The sequence below is a fragment of the Vulpes vulpes genome, chromosome 12 (assembly GCF_048418805.1).
Source record: "Vulpes vulpes isolate BD-2025 chromosome 12, VulVul3, whole genome shotgun sequence".
Lineage (NCBI taxonomy): Eukaryota > Metazoa > Chordata > Mammalia > Carnivora > Canidae > Vulpes > Vulpes vulpes.
In genome coordinates, this window is record NC_132791.1 from 117,272,612 (window position 1) to 117,289,911 (window position 17,300).

General features: G+C 52.0%; 1 protein-coding gene across 2 annotated transcripts in view; it reads left to right on the forward strand.

Annotated features, from left to right (window-relative positions):
• DSCAML1 (DS cell adhesion molecule like 1) overlaps positions 1–17,300 on the forward strand; it is a 344,804-nt gene that overhangs the window by 228,753 nt on the left and 98,751 nt on the right. For both annotated transcript variants that reach the window (XM_025999151.2, XM_072729682.1), the window contains exon 4: positions 15,346–15,492. In XM_025999151.2, the coding sequence (XP_025854936.1) occupies positions 15,346–15,492 (147 nt within the window). The remainder of the gene's footprint in view (positions 1–15,345; positions 15,493–17,300) is intronic.

The window sequence follows — 17,300 nt, forward strand, 5'->3', positions numbered from 1 at the left end:
GGAATACATGAATGGCTCCCATGGGCCAGTTAGGAAGCAATCAAAATGTGAGAGCTGAGGCCCTCCCGGGTCCCAGGATGTGACCCTGCCGTGGGAGCTGTGCGCTGTCTGGAAAGGGAGAAGGTATCTGCATTAGCTGGACTTTCTAAGAGGGCTTCCAGAAAAAAAGAGTATTCAAGAAGGGCTTTGTTGGGGTGCAGGGGAGGTGGGTGGCACTCCCTGTGGGAAGGAGCTGGTGGGAACGCCCAGGGCAGTGCGGCACACCAGGAGGTGGCATAGCAAAAGTGAGGCCCTGCTCTGTGATTTGGGGCAAATGCTTTGAGCTCTCTGAGTGCCAGTCTCCTTGTCTATTAGAGGGGAGGGAAATCCTCTACCCCAGTAAGGCTGTAGCAAGGATTAAATGAAATAGCGTATTAGGGAGAGCCTCTGCATGGTGCCTGACATCTGTGCCATCATTCTGAGCCTCCACCACAGAGCAAGGGCTGGGCCTATGGCAAGAGCCAGGACCCTCAAGGAGCCTGCAGTTTGGGACAGAGCCAGGCCTCTGGGGACTCGGGGCATACTTCAGCCCCGCTGTGATGGTGCGTAGGGAAAGAGGACATGACACAGACTCACGGGGAGGGTCTGCAGGAGTGTGAGCTGAGCTCCAGTGGGTGTGTGTGGTCAGAGTGCACTTTGGGAAGGAAGGGGACAGGTGCCCCGAGTAGCAGCCAGGGTTGGAGGAAGAAGGAGCTGGGACTTGCGGAGGAGCAGAGGAAGGCCCAGCATGGCCGGAGTTGGAACCACCATGGCACTGAGTGGGTCCGGGAAAGGATGGTGGGCTTTGCTGCCCTGTTAAGGATTTTGGTCTAAGAGAAGCAGGAAGCTGCAGGATGGTTTACGCCGGGATCAGATGTCCATTTTAAGAGGCTGTAGCGAGTGGCGTGAATCTGACGAGGCCACAGCAGGTGTGGACATACAGTTAGTTTCCAAGTTGGCCATTCATGGTACACGCGAAGTGCTCCGGGGCAAGTGTTCGCTGGGGAGGCCTCAGAGGTCTAGGGGGTCAGCACAGGTCTCCTACTCCTCTCGTCACTGCAGAGCCCCCCAAGATAAAAGGAAGATCCTGGCTACTCAGTGACCCGTGGCCCTCTGAGGGGCAGTGTGGTCACTGGGGGAGGGTGGAGGCCGCACTTCACAGGTGAACCCTCAGAGGTCAGTCCCCACCCACCACCCCCAGGCTCAGGGACTCAGGGTCCCCCCCACCCCCAGCCGCCTGGCTATCGGGGTTCTGTAGAAGGGAGGCTGCTTTCCCGGATTGTAATAATAGTTCTTTCTATTACACCATGAGCATCTGACACATGGAGCGAGGAGCTATGAAGCCCCCCCAGTGGGTAACATAAAAGTGGGGGTGGGGGCTCCAGGGAGGCTGGGAGGCCGCCTCTCGGGCTGGGCTCTGCCCATGTGCAGCCGGAGGAGGACGAGGAAGAAAGAGGCTTATTTCAGCACCCTGTTATTATGGCATCTTGTTTTCATAGTTTGTTCAACAGACCTCTCTCCCTCTCCCTCCTCCCCCCTCGCCTCTCTCTTTTTCATCTTCCTCTCTCAGCAAATCCATTTAAATGCAATTCTATTCTTAAAGCGCCCCTCTCATGCATGTCTAATGAATGTCAGGGAAATGCTATTACAATGGGGCTGAGGAGGATCCGATCGGCAGTGTGTGTACAAGTCATTTGAAAGGAAGCCTGGGAGTGCTCCAGTTTTATTACAGCATAATTAGAAATAAAATCTTGTTGCAATAGGAGAATGAGAGATGTGTGCTAATCCTGGGGTAGAGAAGGATAGAGCTGTATTTGGAGAAAGGGACTTGGGGAGAGAGGAAACGAGCTCCTGCTCCTGTCTCCCTCCAGCAGGACTCTCCTGCTGGTTCCTCTGCCCGAGCCCCTCCATCCTTGCACCCCCTGTGAGCTCCAAGTCCCTGGGGGTGCTCCAGAGACAATGCTGACACCCCTCTAGGTCTCAGCTGCCAGAAGCAGTCAATCTGCCAGGGCCCCAGGGAGCTGAGCCTGGTCCCTCCCTGGGAACCCGCACCTTCCTGCTTGCTCGGTAGGCCAGCTCATGGCAGCTGGGAGGTGGTGGGGATGGTCAGCAGCGCCCTGCCTGCAGAGCCAGAGGCCCAGGTCAAGTGGTGAGGGCCCCCCACCCCCGCCACCATGAGAGTGATGCATGACCTCATTCACTTATGCAGTAACTACAAACTGACTCCCTCTTAGGCACCAGGCACTGTGTTGGGTATATTCATTAACTCATTTAATTCTCACAGGAAATAGGTTCAGAGAGGTCCGGCACCTTCCAGCAAGGGAGGGAAACACAGTTGGAACCCACACCCTTTTGAAGGGGGCCTTTTCTGCTTCACTGTGCTGTCAACTTCCTTGGTCCTCAAGGGACCTCGGGTTCACATCCCTCCAGGGACCCCAGCTCTTGTAGAGGCCAAAGGCAGAGGAGGTAAAGATAGGGAACCTGGCTCATCTCCCTTCCAGGACAGAATGGGGACTCCAGGGTGGTGGCAACTCAGCACCATCAGCCTGGGGTGACAGCAGGGGTCAGGGGCTGCTATATGGGTGTAGATGACTCTGGCCCCAGGGGCTCAGTCCATATGGGCTCCTGTGGTCAAAACTCCTCAGAGCTCTCACTGAGGTGGAGTTAAAAGGAGAAGAGACATCCACCCTTGCCTGGCCCAGCAGAGGGAAATCCTAGAATCATAGGGTAAGTGAGGTTTGGAAGGTCCCTTCAAGACCACAGGGTTCCATCCCCTTGTTCATCAGTTAGGGAAACGGGCCCAGAGGAGCACTGCAACTTGTCAAAAGTCACTCAGCAAATGCACAAGCAGGTTTCTCATTTCCCAGCCCAGTGCTCTCAGCCCCACCAGGCCTGCCTTTGCATAAACGTTTCCAGAGAAGAGATTCCCATAGGCGACATTTCTAGGTCATGGTCCTCTTCCAAGCAATATCTCAACCCTTCTTGGAAGACAGTGATTGGGTGGAGGAGTGAGGTATGGAGATGAGGAGACCACCTCAGCAGGCCTGGTTCAAAGGCAGCCAAGCGCTAGAGCTAAGCCTGGCCCTTGGCCTGATATAGCCTAGGAAAATATGACCCCCTACGGTCAGCTCTGGGAGCCTCCAGCCTTGTAGGAGAAACTGAGTCTGAGTCACACCCCATGAGAATAGGATTAGGTCGCATCACTCTAAAGTTCCCTCCACTTTAACCACGTGCCCTCTCATCTACAGAGGTAGTAGTGGAGACAGAAGGGCATGGGCCTCACGGAAACATGTGAGGTGTGTTGGGCCACCCATCAGGAACCTGACACACCAAGCCCCAGCTCAGCCTGGCATCATATTTTGAAGACAAGCAGGAAGCCATGGTGCCTTCCTCAGCACCCGGGAGCCCTTGCACTAGGAAGCAGGCAGGTATACCTGCCACCTGGCACACGGAGATTACGGAATTGTGAAGCTCTCTGGCTTAGCTTGCCGCTGGAGCCCTGGCTCCATCATTGGCTCATGCTTCCCACCAGCCAAAGACAGGGCAGTTTCTGGCTCTGCATACCCTGTACACATCTCATAGCAGCAGAAGTCCTACCTCCTACCCATCTAGCCCCCCTCATGATCCAGATGTGTGCTTGCTGCCAGACTTCACTTCCTTGGGGAAAGGGCAGTGGGCCAACTGGCCACATGACCCTCTGTGCCCCAGTCTCCTTGCATGTCCCATGTTGTAGTAAATCAGATTTGGGTATTTGATAGGGAGTGCAGGCAAGGCCCTACCTAGGATCAAAGACCCATTCCCAGACCTGGTTCCCTGCCCACCCCATCCCTGCCCATGCCTCCCTCTGCTCCTGGCACCTGATACCCACTAAGGGGTCTTGGCTCAATCTTTCCGTACCCCTCATGCTCTCAGTGTCTATACCAGACCTGTGTGGTATACCCGATGACTTTCAGGACTACCTCGCCTCTCTCCTCCTCCCTATTCCTACCGTAAAGTCCTCACCTGTGTGTGTCTTCACATAGCAGGGCCCAGCTCCAGAATCTTAGTGCTGGAAGAGTCCTCGGAGTGTAAGCATGTCTGGATGAGGTTTGTGTTCTTTTTCTAGAGCCTCCATAACAAAATAACCAGAGTGGCAGGTTTGGTTTCTCCAAAGCCCTCTCCTCTTGCAAATGGCAGTCACTGTGTCCTCACGGGGTCTTCCCTCTGTGTGCATACATCCCTGGCATCTTTCTCTTCTTATAAGGACATACTGGATTGCTGCCCCACCCTATGATCTCATTTAGCCTTAATTATCTCTTTAGAGGCCCTGTCTCCTAATGCTGTCACATTGAACTTTGTGGGGACACAATTTAATCCATGACAGGGAGGATCTAGGACTTAGAGAGCCAGCCAGGCCCAGAGCTGGGACTTGAATCCAAATTCCTGACTCAAATGCCATGTGCTATCTACTATGCTGCAAATCTCTCTTGGGGTCTTGGGTGAAGGGCTTACAATCCTCCCCTGCTCCCTTGGACTCTGGAGACAGAATGGGCCTTGACTTCCCTTGGGCTTTTTAAACCCAGGCTGGCAGTTACCCCCAGAGTCTCACCATCAGCAGGAACAACAGAAAGAATGAAAGGAGGGTGATCAGCAAAGTTGGCCCTAAATAGCTTTCTGCCGGCCATCCTGGTACCAGGCCTCGGGCAGGGCTAATTCCGCATGCCAGAAGCATCAACTACCCCCACCTTCCCTGCCCGGGAGGGAAGAGCAGCCCTGCCTGTGGGTGAGTTGTCTTGTTCATCTCTGAGCTGCAGGCTGACCACATTGTTTCTGTAAATCCGTACTGGATGGAGCTGTAACTAGTAACTTGTATTGATCGTAATTACTCTTCTGGAATTGGGACACCCCTGAGGACCAGCGGAGGCACTTCAAGGCTTTGGCATCCTGAGGCTGCCCCGAAAAAAAACTTGTACTTTGACAGGCTGAGTATCTCTTCTTTTCCAAGAAAGATTGAACAGTCTTTCTGATCCTAGCCAAATCCTGGTCTCGGTGCAAAGCTCCATCCATTTCTTCCCACCTCACTGTCCCTACTCCACACCCCTGTTGCGTCCTGTGACCTTCCTCGTAGGGAGGGGTGGGGGCTGTGGGCAGAACAGGAGACCCCTCCCTCAGCTTCTGGTTTTCTTGCTTCAGGAAGGCCTCTGAGTCCAGAGGCCAAGAAGCACCTTCTGAGAAGCATCTCTACTACCAGGATTCATTCATTCAACACGAGACATTAAAAAAAAAACACCTGAGCTCCACGTATGTGTCATGATCGCACATGCCCTGTGCATTTACATACCCCATATGACGGCGGTAACCCCTTGCCCCTGTATAGCATAGAGTACAGGATATGTCGCAGCACCTTTCACAGACTGTCACGAGGACACTGGCAAAGAATCCTGTGAACCAAGCAAACCAAGTGTGGTAGGACCCCCAACTAGGGATGAGAGAACAGAAACCCCGAAAGGTTAAGGGATTTTCCTAAAGCCACACAGTTGGTAGGAGGTAGATCTCAAACCTCCCATTTCCGACTCCAAGCACATACTTCCCCAACTGCCATCCCCTCCTCTGGTCCCTGCTCTGCCCCTGCGGCCTCGACCCGGGCCCCTATAGTGTATGTGTGGCAGGGCACACGCACCGCTCCCTCCCATACACGTGTAGCCACCTGCCCGCGATCACACCTTCCCACCGACACATGGCACTCGGCCACAGCAGGGCTTTGCTGCCTAAGTCTGAAGCCTCCCAGAACAGATGACTGCCTACTGCCCCTGACCTCTTATGTCACCACACAGGGGCCTCCCAAGGGACATGGCTCATCCGTTCTTTGAGTCGGTAACTTTAATGCCTTCTGCTGCCAGTTTCATGTCATCCTTCCCCTTCCTGCTCAGCCACCACGCTGGCACTGGCTAGTGAGAGGAATGCCACCGCCCAGAAGAGATGGACAAGTCCACCTCACAGGGAAGGGGTTGGCCAGAGTGCCTTCCAAACTGCAGCACATGGGCGCCTGGGTGGCTCAGGTGGTTAAGTGTCTGCCATCGACTCGGGTCATGATCCTGGGGTCCTGGGATCGAGCCCCACATTGGGCTCCCTGTGCAGTGGGGAGCCTGCTTCTCCCTCTGCTGCTCCTCCTGCTTGTGCACTCTCTCTCTCTCTCTCTCTCTCTCTCTCTCTTTCTCTCTCTGCCCCCCACCTCGGTCAAATAAATAAGTAAAATCTTTAAAGCAAAACAAAACAAAATGCACCACACTCTCTCCTAGCAGCTAGGTTTGGAGAAAACAGCTCTGGATTGGTTTGGGAGACCCCAGTGGGAATCCTGGCTCTTCCTCTCACTAGGTGGGTGACCTGAACTAGTCCTCACCTGAGCCACAGTCTCCTCCTCCGTCAAACAAGAGGAGCAGAGGGGCTTCCTGAGCTGGTGATGGCTCATCAGAGAGGGGACATATGTGAAAGGGCTTGGCCACATGGGTGCCCACTGTCATGCACCCTGGGGTGTCTCTCTTACAGAAATCATAAAAGAATTTAAGACAATCCAGCTGAGCCTGGATCTGTCTCCAAACCCAAGCAGACTCTACCCACGTGGAGTGTCCAAAAGGGCCCAAGGGGAAGTTTACAGCTTTGGGTTCCTGCACACAGGTTTTCCTCCTCAAAGGCCCCAGCCATGGAAACCTCTAGCATCTCATGGACTGAGCTTGCGTGAAGGCAGGCAGAGATGGCACTGCCCACAGCAGCTCCATCCTCCTTCTCTGTCCACTCTGCCTCCACCATGGCATTGCGTACCTCTGGCCTCAAAGTTGGCCTTCACGCTCTGGTCTCCAGGTGACCTCTGTCCTTAGAGATCCCTCCCCTGGCGAGGGTAGCATTTCCACTCCCGTCCATTAAGACAGAGCTAGGTCCTCAGCCAGGGAAGGACGGCAGAAGGCCACCCTCAGGCATGAGAGGGGCTGTGCCTGTCCCTTCTCCCTTGGCCGGCTGCTCCGGGTCTCCACATGCTTGAGTCACCCCTGAGAAGGGTGAGGTCACTCCCGGCGGCCACCCTCCGAAGATGAGCCAGTCCTAGTTTATATTCCAGATTGCCGGGCTGCGTCATTCATTGTCTCTTCACTTCCCTTTGGTTAGCTCCACACCACCCATCCATCCTCAGTGCTGCTGGGTGTCCCAGCCAGGACTCAGAACCAAGGCAAGGATCCAAGTGGCCGAAAGGGGGAGCAGTGGGCCAGGACATTACCATGTGGCCACAGTGGACAGAGTGGGAGAGACCCCAGGGTAGGTTGGGTTGGGGGGGGAACCTCCGGACAGGAGTCCAGGCTGGAGAACCTCCTGTCTCCCTCCACCAGAGGTACCTCCTCTGCTGCCAGGATTCCTCGTTTCACTGCATGTGCACTGAGCATCTTCTCTGTGCCAGCCATGTTCTGGAGCTGGGAACTAAAATAACTCCTTGCTGTCAGCGAGAAACACCACGTGCTCTGAAGACAAACAGGCAGGGTAAGGAATTGGGCAGGGACGCGGCGCACGGTCTAATTTTGATAGAGGGGTCAGGCAAGGCCTCTCCAACAAGACAGCATCTGAGCAGAGAGACCTGCATGGGGCCAGGACTGAGCCAGGGAGAAAGCATTTCAGGCACAGAAGCAATAACCACAGCAGAAGTCCTGGGGTGGGGGCACCTGGGTGGCTCAGTGGTTGAGCAGACGTCTACCTTTGGCCCAGGGCGTGATCCTGGGGTCCTGGGATCAAGTCCCACATCTGGCTCCCTGCAGGGAGCCTTCTTTTCCCTCTGCCTATGTCTCTGCCTCTCTCTCTGAGTCTCTCATGAACGAATAAATAAAATCTTTAAAAAAAAAAAATCCTGGGGTGGAAATGGACGCACATACACTGATTTTCAAACCACCACAGGAGCTGACCTCTGAGGGATCTTGCACCTGTGCCATTCTTTAAGCTAAGAATTTAGAAATTTCCAGATGCCTGGGTGGCTCAGTCTGACTCTTGATTTTGGCTCAGGTCATTACCTCAGGGTCATGAGATCGAGCCCAGCATTGGGCTCCTTTTGGATGTGGAAGCTGCTTGGGATTCTCCCTCTCCCTCTCCCTCTGCCCCTCTATAAATTCCTGGGGGGAAAGGAACCTTAAAGATGATCCAATCTCTTTCTCTTAACTCAATATTTAACTCCTCTATTCCCCTATGCAATATCTCAGCCAAGTGTTTCTTCAGCTTCTACTTAAATACTCCAGGCAACAGGAAACTCACTACTTCCTAAAAACACTCATCCCAATTCTTTATAATCTTGACTTTAAAATCTCATTATTTTAACTATGGTAGAGTACACATAATGTAAATTTTGCCATCTTAATTCTTTTGAAGGGTTAAGTTTTCATTTCAGTAGCATTTCCACGTGGTCTCAAGTTCAGAAATGTTTAAGCGCAGCTTTATCTCACAAAACTGAAACTCCGTACCTGTGGAATGACATCTCCCCTTCCCCAGCCCCCGACGCCCCCATCGCACCTTCTGTGTCTATGAAGCTGACTACTCTAGGTCCCTCACACCAGTGGGATCACACAGTATTTGTCTTTTTTAACTACCTTATTTCCCTGAGCGTCATGTCCTCGAGGTTCATCCACGTTGTAGCAAGTCTCAGACTTCCCTTCCCTTTTAAGGCTAAGTGATACTCCATCGTGTGTCTAGACCACCATTTCTTGGTCTACTCACCCACCGATGGACACTTGGGTGGCTTCCTCCTTTGCCTATTGTGGATACTGCTGTGAACACAGGGGGACAAATACCTTTTTAAGACCCTGCTTTCAATTCTTCTTGGTACACACCCAGACGTGGAACTGCTGGGTCACATGGTAATTCTATTTTTATTATTTCAAGAAATCACCATCCTGTTTAATCTTGACTTTTGAATGCTCAGACATGATTATTTTTAAAAGTCTGATTGGATATAGTAGACACAGTGATTAGCAGTGGCAAGAGGTTTGCCAGATGTAGAGACACTCAGGGATGGGAGTGGGCTCATCTGGGAAGGCTTCTTAGAGGGGGTAAAATTGGAGCTGGTATCTGACTTTTCTGAGTTGCTGTTTCCTCGTGAGCAAAATGTGGATGAAACTACCTTAGAGTTTTGGGAAGTTCCATTCATTCATTCTAGAAATATTTCTAGAGCAACTACTTTGCAATCAGCACTGCTTTCACGCTGAGTGCAATGAGGAACTATTGGAGGGCTTTCAGCAAAGGAGCCACATAATCTGACATTGGTTTGAAAGCATCACTGTGGCTGCATGTTGGGAACAGTTGGAGGAGGGGCAGGGGCCGAAGCAGGGAGCCAGGTAGGAGGCCGCTGTCCCTACTGTATTCAGTAATTTCTGTTCCCTCGCTCCAGAGGCTGGAATCGGGTCTGTCCAGCCCATACCCGCCTGCAAACCCTCAGCTTCTTCCTCTCCCCACCAAACAGACCCACCAGCCTGCCTCTGAGAGCAGAGAGAGGCCTCACCTCTGCCTAGGGCAGTTCCTCCCCCTTGCAGCCCTCCGGAGCCACTGGGAGCCAGAGATTTCTAGTATTCCTCTCTCTCCGTGGCTCCTGCAGCTCTGGGGAGTCTCTGAGGCCCAGCTCTCTGACCTTTTTAGAAAAAGACAGAGAAGATGGTGTTGGCTCTCTTAGACCTGTGGGCAGGGCCCCTGACTTGCCAAGGAGGGTCCCCCTTTATTTATTGCCAAGCTCCTGAGGAGGAAGGAAGGAGAGAAGTTGCAGAAAGCCGGGCCCCAGGGACTGAGAGCCCCTCATCTCCTTGAGGTGGACAACCTGTGCCACCGGTTACTGAAACAGTGTGTCAAGGACTCTCACAAGCTGAATTTTCATCTGACTCTCCCAAAGGCTCTGTGACGTAAAGTCTATTTATTATCTCTGTTCTCCTGAGGGAGACATAGGACTCGGAAGTTTGGTGCCGTCATAGAGACATCAGTTGTCAAAATGAAGGGACCTTAGGAGTTTATCACACCCAGTGGCTCTCTGCCCCCGCTGCACATTACATGACCCAAAAAGCTCTTTTTAAAGACCAGTTTCCAGGCCACACCTCCAGAGAGTCTGAGTTTAATTTTAAAAGCTTCTTGGATGATCCTAATGGACAAGCATGGTGGAAAAGACACACCCAATCCACATTCTCTGTCTTTTTTTGCAAATGGGACAAATGAGGGCCTGGGAGACCCCTGGATTCCCCTGAGGTCACCTGGTGTTGGCTGCAGTAGCAAATTACCGAACCCAATGGCTTAACGCAGCAGAGATTTACCAGGTCACAGTCCTGGAAGCTAGAAGTCCTGAATCAGAGTGTGAGCAGGGCGTGCTCCCTCTCCAGGCTCTAGAGGAGGATCTTCCTGGCCTCTTGCCTAGCTTCTGGGGTTGTTGGCAGTCCCTGCATTTGTTTGCTTATAGATCCATCACCCCAATCTCTGCTTCAGTCTTCACATGGCCTTCTCTGTGTGTTCATGTGCCTGTGTCCAAATCTCCCTGTTCTTAGAAGAACACCAGTCATACTGGATTTCGGGCCCACGTTAACCCACTATGACCTCATCTGAACTTGATTTTGTTGGCAAAGATCTAACTTCCAATAAGGTATCATTCACAAGCTCTGGGTGGACGTTCATTTTGAAGAATACTATTCAACTCAGTGTACACCCCATCATTAGTGGCAGAGGCAGGACTCTGATCCAGTCTCCTAAATCCTGTCCTGGGCTTGGCCAACCACACCAGCTAGCTTGGCCTCTCTTTATCCTCTTCTTCTTACTAATGGCCTCTATCTCCTCCCCAACCCTCCCCAGCCCCCAAGCTGGCACCATTCCTGGTGGCAGGACATTGTTTTCTAACCATGGAATTGCAAAGGGGAGAAACCAGGTCCAAGACCTCTCCCTGGAGCCCAATCCAGAACCCAGGAATGATCCATGAAGACGTGATAAATCAAGCCAAACTGAATTGAATGGATGAGTGCTCCTTTATGAGGTAGTGAGAAACCCACTGACAGAAGCAACCAAGCAGAGGCTGGCTGACCATATGTCCCTTTGAGAGGTGCTGCAAGGACAGTCGGTCTAGCACAGAGCTCCAGAAGGGCATAGGAAGTGGACTGATGGTCTTCACTCTGCCGTTTACTAGCTGTGTGACTACGGGTGGGTTGTGTAACCTCTCTGTGCTTTGGTTAGTAAAAACAGTAATATCCATTTCAAAGGGTTGTGGGGATTGAATAAGATAATGTTTATAAAATCCTTGCCCTGACATGTAATAGGTGCTCAATTAATATTTAGCTTTAAAAAAAGGAGATGCTTGCTACAGATCACCAGGAAAAAGGATGGCAAAGTAGGAGTATTTGTAGTAATAGTAAGAATTAAAAAGGAACCACACAGACCTCTTCCCTGGTCCTGGGCAAGTTCACAGATGATGCCACAGCCTTTGGCCTGTGACCATCAAGCGGCATCAATGGCAGAGTCCAGCCTTAGAGCCTAAAGGAGAGCGACCCTCCCAGGTCCGCCCACAGGGACACTGCTGGCGTTTAGGGTCAGACAATATTTAATACTCAAGATGTCCAGCTTTCCCACATCCTGGCCCCTGACCACCTAATACCACCAGTACCTCCCAGTCTTGGTGTCGATCACATGTGATCCCAGACACACGTTTCCAAGTAGCCTCAGGATGGGAGCTGGGCACAGAGGTCAGCCTGCCACCCTGTCTTCCTCTAGCTGAACCCAGCCTATCCCATGAAGAAGCAGCCAAGATAAGGGATAGCTGCTCCTCTACCCATTTTGGGGATGGCTGGTCCCATTTAGGGTGTAGAGGATGGACTGTCCAACTGCCAGGGTACCCCATCAGAGCCAGGCTTGGGGGCCAGTTGTGTTGTGGAACCCTGGCCCCTCCGAACCCCCCACCAGCTGGCTGTGCCTCCCCCACCCGCCACCATATACCGCTCACTCCACAGGCCTCTTGCGGCTCCCTTCCCCAGCAGGACCCATCATCCGATTCTCATCAAACATGCAGAACTGATGTTGCACAAGTCCCCCCCAGAGGGGATTAACATAATACCCCTGATTTCTCCTTCCCCTCTCTCGAGCGAGCGAGCGCTGTGCACTCCCCTGGCTGCAGCCCGCCTTTGTTTCAGAAGGAGCAATACACTGTGTCTGGAAATGTTACTGCAATTAAATATGCACAAGAAGGGGGGAAGGGAGGGGGGAAATGAGGACAATGAAGGATGTGAAACATCAGATGCAGCAGCTGCTTGTTGCTATAGAAACCCCAGCTCCCCACCAGCATCAGCGCAGCACCCCTTCCCAGCTTAAAATTCCAGTAGGACCAAGTGCACCATAGTCCTAGGGTGCTGGGGGCTGAAGGATCACAGGGTCCAAGCTGCTTGGGCCGGAGCACCTGTAGGCTGCCCAGGTAGATGTGGAGGTCTTTCCTTTTTCTCCTCACCCCACCACCACACCTCCAATCGGGTACTTGTGATTGGCAGTAACACCCTCCAGTAGTTCTGCGTTCCAGTCCCAGTTACATAATAAATCACGGGAGAGCTTCCGCATTTGACTTTGGGATGTCACAACATGGAGACAAAAAGGCACATTCAGAGTCTGGTGGGGAAGCCAGGCTTTCTCTGTGCTTCCCCCGGGTCCTCTCCAACTGCTGGCAGCAGGGTTGGGCTCCCTCCCGCTCCCTTTTCATGTCTTACCCACAGCACTGAGTGGGTGGGGGATCTGCAAGGTGCAGTCTGTGTGTTGGAGGGGCGTGGCGGGGGTCCAGAGGATCAGCTGGCAGCCACATGGCCAAGGGTTCATCTGGGGGGTCCTGACGATATGCCGCTCAGCAGGGACCACGTGACATCCCAGACCTAGGCCCACACAGTCAGGTGTCCAAGGGTGAAGAGACGGCAAGTGGCCTAGCAGCAGTTCACAGATACCAGATCAGGCCTTAGCTGAGTGCGAGCTGAGTGTGAGGCAGGACGTAATGAGGCTGCCTCCCTCTCCTACTCCATCCCCTGCAAAAAGTGAACTGTCTTGGGCTGGGGGTTGGTAGCCATGCTGTATCCTGTGCTGGTCACATAAGGCTCATTGTTAGGTCCCTACCGCTTGGCAAAGTGCTGGCACATAGTAGGTCTAGTCCTATGCAAAGGTGTATGGTAAGGAGGGAGGGGAAATTAAGAGATCTGTAGATAAATGAAAGTTTATTAAAAACAAGAGACCAGGATACCTGGGTGGCTCAGCAGTTGAGTGTCTGCCTTTGGCTCAAGTCATGATCTCGGGGTTCTGGGATGGAGTTCCGTGTCAGGCTTCCTGCAGGGAGCCTGCTTCTCCCTCTGCCTGTGTCTCTGCCTCTCTCTGTGTGTCTCTCATGAATAAATAAATAAAATCTTGAAAAAAAAAAACCAGAGACCACTCAGCTTGAAGAAGTCTTTTGAGACCATATTAAATAACTATTAAGGAATAAAATTCTAGACTGCTTAGTCTGAAGAAAAATCTAAAGGCATGACAGCTCCCTTCCAGTGTGTGACGGAGTGTGTCAGTGATGTAGATTCAGACTAGTTCCATAGACCAGTTGTGACCAAGGAAGATCTCTCTAAAAGAGCTATCCGCTTTGGAATGGGCCACTGAATGAGGTAGCGAGTTCCCCAAATGCAGAGGTATTCAAAAGAAAGCTGGAGAACCTTTGTCAAAGATGTGGTCGGGCACATTCAACTTTTCAGCCCTGTAATTCTACAGCATTCCTTGTCCTTTGGTGAGATCCCAGTCCCCTGGTGCTGAGGTTTGTGCTTGGGGGTGGTGGGACACGACAGGATGTTTCTAGTAGAGTGAGCCAGTGTTAGAGCTCTTGTTATTGGTTGAAGGGGGTGTCACTCAGCCCCCAGGTAGGAGGAAGCAGACCTCTAAATAGTAGGATTTGAAGGGCATGGGACCACCCAAAATGTTTCTTTATGAAAGCCCGGCATTCAGATATCAGCAGGTCCCTCCGGTGGAGTCAGCATCACCCTCTCCCCTACAGCTCCTTTTTTTAAGTCACTGTCATCATCTTGATTCCAGTGCCCACTTCTGGTGGAAATGGCAGCCTGGGGCCTTCTGTGCCTGCCAGGGTAAGCAGCCTGGCCCCCAGAGACCCAGAGGGATAAAGAGTTAGCATCTCAATCTCAGTCTGGCTGGGTCTTGGGTAGGAGGGCACCGCCATGCACTGAGGGAGTCTGAAGCCGAACGCAAGCCCTGCCCCAGCCAGCAAGTCCATATTCTCCCCTTTTATTTTTTTTAAGATTTTATTTATTTATTGCTGAGAGATGTAGAGAGATGGAGGTAGTAGAGACATAGGCAGAGCGGGATGCAGGCTCCCTGTGGGGAGCCCGATGCGGGACTCGATCCCAGAACCCCAGGATCACGACCTGAGCCGAAGGCAGATGCTCAACCACTGAGCCACCCAGGTGCCCTTTATTCTCCCCTTTTAAAATCGGTCCTGATTAGACTCAAATTCACAGTTTGCCTCAGGACCTTGGACAAGGAAATCCACTCTACCCCTAAGTGGTGTCACAGGTCATAATCAGCAAAATGGGCTGATTCCTGCTGCCTGTCCTTCCAGCTTCCCTGCCAGGTTGTGACAGTAAGACCATGGAGGGACCAAGAAAAGCAAAGCACGGTGTCTGCACCTTTGCCTTGCACAGAACAAGCATTCGGGAACCGTGTGTCAAATTGGTATGGCATATCTGCCTCTCCAAGGCCCCACTACTACTATAGCTTAGCCTCGGTAACTGTTCGTTGAGTGAATATATGATAGAAATTGAGAGAAAAAGATTTAAGCTTGTGTGTGGCTCTGTATACAGGGAGCACTGGGAGCCAGAAGGCCTGAGTTGTCTGCTTACTGGCCGTGTGACCTGACGATGGAGAGGACATTTCAAATGGCTGTAAGAACAAATGAGCAAGGAATGTGAAAGAACTTTGCAAGCTCTCACCCAGAGATAGGAAAGATGAGGACTGATACTAAGTGAGCACTTGCTGTGTGCCAGACACCATATTATTATTTTCAATCCTTACATCTACCCTGTGAAGTATTACTTGCACCCCATTGTATGGATAAGGCTCAGAGAAGTTAACTTTCCCAAGGTCACACAGCAAAGAAGGGGACAAGTCAGTTTGGAACCCCGACCTGGAGTCTGACTCTAAGGCCCACCCATCCTTCTGTAAAACTCCAAAGCTTCTACACTTAATGAAATAACAATTCTGGGAGAAAGGCTGGCTGCCGGCCTCAGTTGCTCCTGGTGGTGTGCCCAGCCAGGGGAGTAATGGAGGATGTCTTGATTATGTCTCCAGAAAACAGGTTTTTTATTACTCACCACGGCGGGCTGTACATCTCTGACGTGCAGAAGGAGGACGCCCTCTCCACCTACCGCTGCATCACCAAGCACAAGTACAGCGGGGAGACCCGGCAAAGCAATGGGGCTCGCCTCTCCGTGACAGGTAGGCCAGAGGGCTGCGGAGGGCACCTGCCCACCCCTGGGATGGGCATGGATCAGGGGACTCCAAGAAGGAGAGTATAGAACAGAAATATAGGGCCCCGGGGGCAGAGCTCATCCAGTTTGGTTTGGAGCGCCCTTCACATAAGGACCTCAGAGTCTGTACCTAAGGAAGCTGACTCTCCTGAAGAACTGGCGTGTTACCATTTTTCAAATAATGAGAGTTCGATCCACCCTCTCTTTCCCTTTCTTGCCCTTGCTGCCAGGAAGCTCATAAATAAAACCTGGTGTTCAAACGTAGTAACGATGAGGTTAGATTAGATTAGAAGCGGGAGGGGTTTGTTCCTTCAGGTCTCTAAGCATCTTTTAAGATTTTGTTTGACCTATTTGAGTGCGTGTGTTTCTTCTGTTGTAGCTTGAGAGTAAGCAGGATAGAATCTGTAAACAACAGTATTTGTAAACTAAATGAAAGAGTCTTATATTCTGGAGGGATTATCACAGCCACTCCCCCCAACTGTTTGACCAGTAGGAGGCAAAGCCAGGACTTAGCTTCTGCAAACAGCGTGCCAACCACCACCCCCGCCCAGCCCGTGGAAGGGGTCATTTGAACACCCCGTACATGCCCCAGTCACGGAGTAAAGGAGGGCACATAGTACTCCTCAAGGAACACTGCCTCTCTGGAAACAGTGCTTTTTCAAACTCTTGACAGCAGTCCACAGATAGACATTTTTATCGTAACCTGTGCATGCACACACTGGTCGTTCCTACCACATGCATTTACATGCATTCTGCTATTTCCTACTCTATCCTATCCAATTCTGATTTATCTAAATGCTGGTCGCAACTCACCAAATGGGTTTTACAAGTTCCTAACAGTTTGTGACCTATAACTTGAAAATCTCCGCTGTTGAGGAGGTGGGATTGGCGTGGCTTTTGGAAGGTGGAGGAACTGATAGCATGGTGGTTTTGGAGACCAAACTCACCCTGCTGTGCAACCTCTTGGAGCCTCTGGAATAAGTAGCTCGACTAGATAACCACGCTGATTCTAACTCTGACCTTCTGGGGTTTGATGAGGACCACCCCCATCAGATTAACCCTATCCCAGACCCTCTCTCATTTGCCCAGCACATTTGAAGAGCAGGAGCCAGGAGGGCAAGGATAGGGCTGTCTGATTCTCCTTTGTGTCTCCAGCACCTGGCCCTCTGCCTGGCACATAGTAGGTGCTAAGTAAATATTTGTGGAACTAACCAACGCCAAGGGAGACGGTGCTGTCATATGGGGAGGCGATGGGGCTGCACTGAAGAGCCTCTATCTTCGTGGCTAGACTTAGGAATCGGCAGCCCAATTCCCGAATGTGTTGGAGTGGTTCCCTTCCAAATTATAGGGACTTGTTTGCATGCTGTTTTGCATCTCATCTGCATGCTTCTCATAAAACGTGGGACTGGTGCAGAAATCCCCCCTCCTGCAGGCCTGCTTCTCTCTCCTGCACAAATATTTAGCCCCTTCATCCTGCCAATCTCACCTCCACTCTTGGAGTGTGTGGGGTCGGGGGCTGGGAGGGGAATAGGCAGGTGCCTCTCAAAAAAGACACCCTGTAAACTGGAGGGTATGCCAACCATTGTCCTTCTGGTCTCCATTCCCCACCAGCTGTGAGGAGGAGGGGGGTGCGGGTAGGAGGAGAATGAGAGGTGCCACCAGAGATAAAGCCCAAACAGAGAGACAGAAGCAAAGCTAGGGAAGCTCCCAGACGGACAAAAGGGGAGAGGCACAGGCATGGAGAGACATAGGACAGGGAAAAAACAGAATGGAAGG